At 47.6% G+C, this 4599-nt stretch overlaps 1 protein-coding gene across 1 annotated transcript; it reads left to right on the top strand.

Moving 5' to 3' along the window:
* Positions 1 to 2244: 2244 nt before the first annotated feature.
* On the top strand, positions 2245 to 3390 carry LOC145607066 (uncharacterized). The gene has a single exon (XM_081662841.1). It carries the CDS (start codon positions 2245 to 2247, stop codon positions 3388 to 3390), a length of 1146 nt encoding a protein of 381 aa, XP_081518967.1.
* Positions 3391 to 4599: the final 1209 nt, after the last annotated feature.

Genomic DNA, 4599 nt, shown 5'->3' with positions numbered 1-4599 from the left:
ACATGGCATTAGGGCTGAGAAGGTCATATCCAAAGAGATAGCCAAGGCCTGGGAGGTTTGACCAATATACCCCATTAACCCATTCCAAGTCTCATATATTCAGCGTGAATAAAGCTGATGACAAGTGGCAGAGACCCCCGAGGATGGTGAACAGGAGTCGTGATACCAGCAAGTGGTGTGACTTCCATAGGGACCATGGTCACACCACTGAAGAATGCAAACACTTGAAGGACAACATAGAAGACTTAGTCAGGAGAGGATACTTGAGTCAATTCAAGCAGCGTGATGACCCTCCCTGAAGAAGGGAAGAGGATAGAGCTAGCCGTGTTGACTGCAAAGGAGGTCATAGGGGCCCAGCCGGAGACAGAGACAGAGATGGCAAGCCAGAAGGCAGGGTGTATGTGATCAGCGGGGTTCCAGTACATGGGGGCACAGTTAACAGAGCGTGGGCTGACCTGCGGGCGATGATACATCAAATAAACGACAATGATAAGCGTAGATGGCCACCTCTTCCCCCGCAGCCGCGAGCCACATTTGACGAGTATGACCAGAAGGGCATAATTTACCCTCATGATGACCCGCTGTTAGTGACAATGAGAATCGCAAACTGGGAGGTGGATAGAATACTGATAGACGGAGGCAGCTCAGCCAACATCATATACATCAGTGCGTTCAACGAGTTGAAGTTGGACAGAAAAGACCTGAAGAGGGTGAATTACGAAGTCACCGGTTTAATGGCTCAAGGCTTACCCCAGAAGGCATAATCGAACTCTCAGGCCGGGTAGGGGAAAGATCTAGAGGGCGTGATGTCCGAGTAGAATATCTCGTGATAAACTACCCTTCACCCAACAATGTGATCATGGGAAGACCGCTCATCCACAAGATAGGCGGGGTGGTATCCACCTATCGCCTTGCCATGGCCTACACAACTAATGAGGGACGGTCAGTGAAGCTCAGGGGAAGTCAGAAGACAGCCCAACAATGTTACATAACTACCCTAAAGCAGCCCGCAAGAACCAGACAGCAGCCTGGTTCAGAGAGAAGGCTTCCTGAGCAACCTGAGAGGAACTTGAGGAAAAGGAAGCATGAAGAATATCACAGGGAAAAGGATAAACAGAAGTTGGCAATGGAAAACTTCGAGCCTGCAAAAGAGGAAATGGCCAGGCCACTCCCTAGCGGGGAGCATGTCACGGTCGAGCTCACAGAAGGTGACCCCTCGAGGACGGTGAAAATTGGGAAAGACATTGATCCAAAAGTAGGGGTACACCTCATAGAGCTGCTGAGGAAGAACAAAGACATTTTCGCATTCTCCGCATATGAGATGCCCGGAATTGACCTGGCACTCATGGTACACAGGCTGAATGTGAAGGAGGATATTAAGCCATTCAGGCAGAAAAAGCGAAGCTTCTCACTGGAGAAAAACAAAGAAATCCATGAGGAGGTGGAGAAGCTCCTGGAGGCAGGATTCATTGAACCTTGTGACTATCCAGAATGGTTAGCTAACGTGGTCATGGTAAAGAAAGCAAATGGCCAGTGGATAATGTGTGTTGATTTCACAGATCTTAATAAGGCCTGCCCAAAAAACTGTTACCCGCTGCCGCGGATATATCAGCTGGTAGACTCAACCAGGGGCACGCCCTGCTAAGCTTCATGGACGCCTTCTCAAGGTACCATCAGATCAACCTACATGAGCCAGACAGACAGAAAACTGCATTCATAACCGAAGGATGAGTGTATAATTACATAGCTATGCCCTTCGGGCTGAAGAACGCTGGGGAAACTTTTCAGAAGGCAATGGATAGAGTATTCCTTCACCAGAAGGGTAGAAATGTTGAAGTATACGTTAACGACTCAATTGTTAAGAGTGTCACGCAGGCCGGGCATATCATGGCTCTGGAGGAAACATTTGCCACCCTGAACGAGTATAAAACCAAACTCAACCCGAAGAAATATGTCTTTAGAGTGAGCTCGGGAAAGTTCTTGGGTTTTCTGATCAGCGAGAGAGGGATAGATGCCAATCGAGAAAAGGTCAAAGCAGTCCTCAGCCTACCTGAGCCTAAGTGCATCGAGGATATCATGCGGTTGACAAGCAGAATGGCCGCGCTGACTAGATTCATCAGCAAGTAAGCGGATAAGGCCTTGTCGTTCTATCAGCTATTGAAAGGAAACAGAGAATTCAAGTGGGGGGCTAGGGAGAAAGAAGCCTTTGATGGTGTTAAGGAGCATCTGACTAAGCTCCCAACAATGATCAGCCCGGAGTTGAGAGAAAAGCTGCAGTTGTACATCTCTGCTTCAATACAGACGATCGCAGCCGTTCTACTAGTAGAAAGACAGAAGCAACAAAGGTGGATATACTTCGTGAGCCACGTGCTAACTGAGGTAGAGAAAAGATACCCACAAGTAGAGAAGCTGGCCTTCTCAGTGGTCACAACAGCAAGGAAACTAAAGCCATATTTTGACGCGCATGTAATAGAAGTTTTCACCAACCACCCGCTGGAGAAAGCATTACAAAAAATGGATGCATCAGGCAGACTCTTGAAATGGGCAATTGAGCTTTCTGATTACGAATTCAAGGTCAAGCCTAGAGTAGCCATCAAGGCACAAGCTTTAGCAGACTTCATAGTGGAAGCCTCCTACGAGGAGAAAGAAGATGACATTGGGGTTTGGAAGGTGGAATTGGATGGGTCCTTAGCCCAAACCGGGAGTGGAGCAGGAGTCATAATGACGTCCCCAAAAGGAAACATATTTGAGTATGCCATCAAGTTCAAGTTCAAAGCATCGAATAACGAAGCGGAGTACGAAGCTGCGCTGGCAGGATTGCGTGTGAGCCTCGCAGCCGGAGCCCGCAAAGTACACCTGCAAACTGATTCTCAGCTCGTTGCCAGCCAACTGCAGGGTGCGTATGAGATAAGGGAAGCCACCATGTTGAAATATGTAACCAAGGTAAAGAAACTGGCAGCCCAGCTAGTTCATTTCCAGATAGACTTGGTCCCTAGAGTAGGAAACTCTCAGGCCGACGCCTTATCTAAGTTGGTCAGTTCGACCTTACAAAGCCTCACAAGGACGATGATGGTTGAAGTGGTAGAAGAAAGCAGCATTGCTGAAAAGGAGCAGGTAAACTGCATTGGAAGGAAGAAAGCCTGGTTCTCACACATCTTGGCGTACAAAGTTCACGACTCGCTGCCCGATGATGAATTACAAGCTAAGAAGGTGAAGAAAGACGCAAACTGGTATGTAGTGATGAATGGGGAGCTTAACAAGAAAGGCTTCTCAAAGCCACTGCTGAGGTGTATTCCAGAGTGGGAGCAGGAGGGCATTATGGAAGAAGCCCACACCGGAATATGTGCCAACCCACAATGGTGGAAAAGCATTGGGAGTAGAGGTCATTAGAAGAGGGGCATATTGGCCAACTCTCACACAAGACGCCCTAGCATATGTGAAAAAATGCGACAAGTGTCAAAAGTATTCACCGGTCATTAATTAACTAGCAAACGACCTGACTCCAATCCTCAGCCCGATCCCGTTTGCTCAGTGGGGAATGGACATATTGGGACCTTTCACCACTGGGTTAGCGGGCAGGAAGTATCTTTTTGTGGCGATAGATTACTTTACAAAGTGGATGGAAGCTGAACCCACTAAGTACATAAAGGCAGCCCAAGTCAGGACATTCATATGGAAAAGCATCATCACAAGATTCAGGGTGCCATAGTGCATAGTCTTTGATCACGGGTGTCAATTTGACTGTGACACCATAAAGGACTACCTGGGAGACATGGGCACTAAGTATGCAAGTGCCTCAGTCTGCCACCCGCGGAGTAATGGCCAAGCAAAATTAGCAAACAAGTTGATCCTGACAGCCCTGCAGAAGAAGCTTGAGGAATACAAAGGCCTGTGGGCAGACCTAGTCCCAGAGGTCTTGTGGGAAAACAGGACTACTGAGAAGGAGTCAACCGGTAAAAGCCCCACCCTGGCCTACGTGGCTGATGTAGTTGCCCCAGTGGAAGTGCAAATCCCCAGCCTGGGGATACAGCACTATGAGCAGCAAGGAAATGAAAATCGCATGTTGCAAATCCTTAACGTGAGGAGTATGCTGCGTAAATTTGTTTAATATGTTATGCCCAAGCATTATATGCTAACATACAGTGATCGAATGAAAACAATAATTAAGTGTTAGAGGTAAGGATCACTCTAGCGCATAGTGGCAAAGTACAAGCATCCCTCCCTAAAACCTCACCTCACCAGCTAAAAGCAAAACATGGCACCACCTCGGGGACGCCTGAGGGGGGAGCTTGGCACGTTTAGCTTGAGTAGGTGAGAAAAGAGGAAAAGAAGAAGATGAGCTATATGGGCAACACTAAGGCTCTCTTAGTCCCATTTAGCCCATCTTTTCGAGGGGGAGAGGAAAGGAGAAGACAACCAGGCAATAAACCCTTACAAAAAGAAGTAAGCAGGCACAAAATGACATAGTCGCAGCATAAACAAGCTGAACGACATAAATAAGTCGCAGCATGAACAAGCTGAACGACATAAATAAGTCACAGCAAAACAAGCTGAATGACAACTCACAAAATGACAAGTCGCAGCATAAATAAGCTGAAC

The sequence above is a fragment of the Chenopodium album genome, chromosome 23 (genome assembly GCF_948465745.1).
Source record: "Chenopodium album chromosome 23, dcCheAlbu1.1, whole genome shotgun sequence".
In the NCBI taxonomy this organism is placed as follows: domain Eukaryota; kingdom Viridiplantae; phylum Streptophyta; class Magnoliopsida; order Caryophyllales; family Amaranthaceae; genus Chenopodium; species Chenopodium album.
Note: the sequence above shows the minus strand (reverse complement) of the source record. Positions and strands in the feature narration are given on the sequence as shown.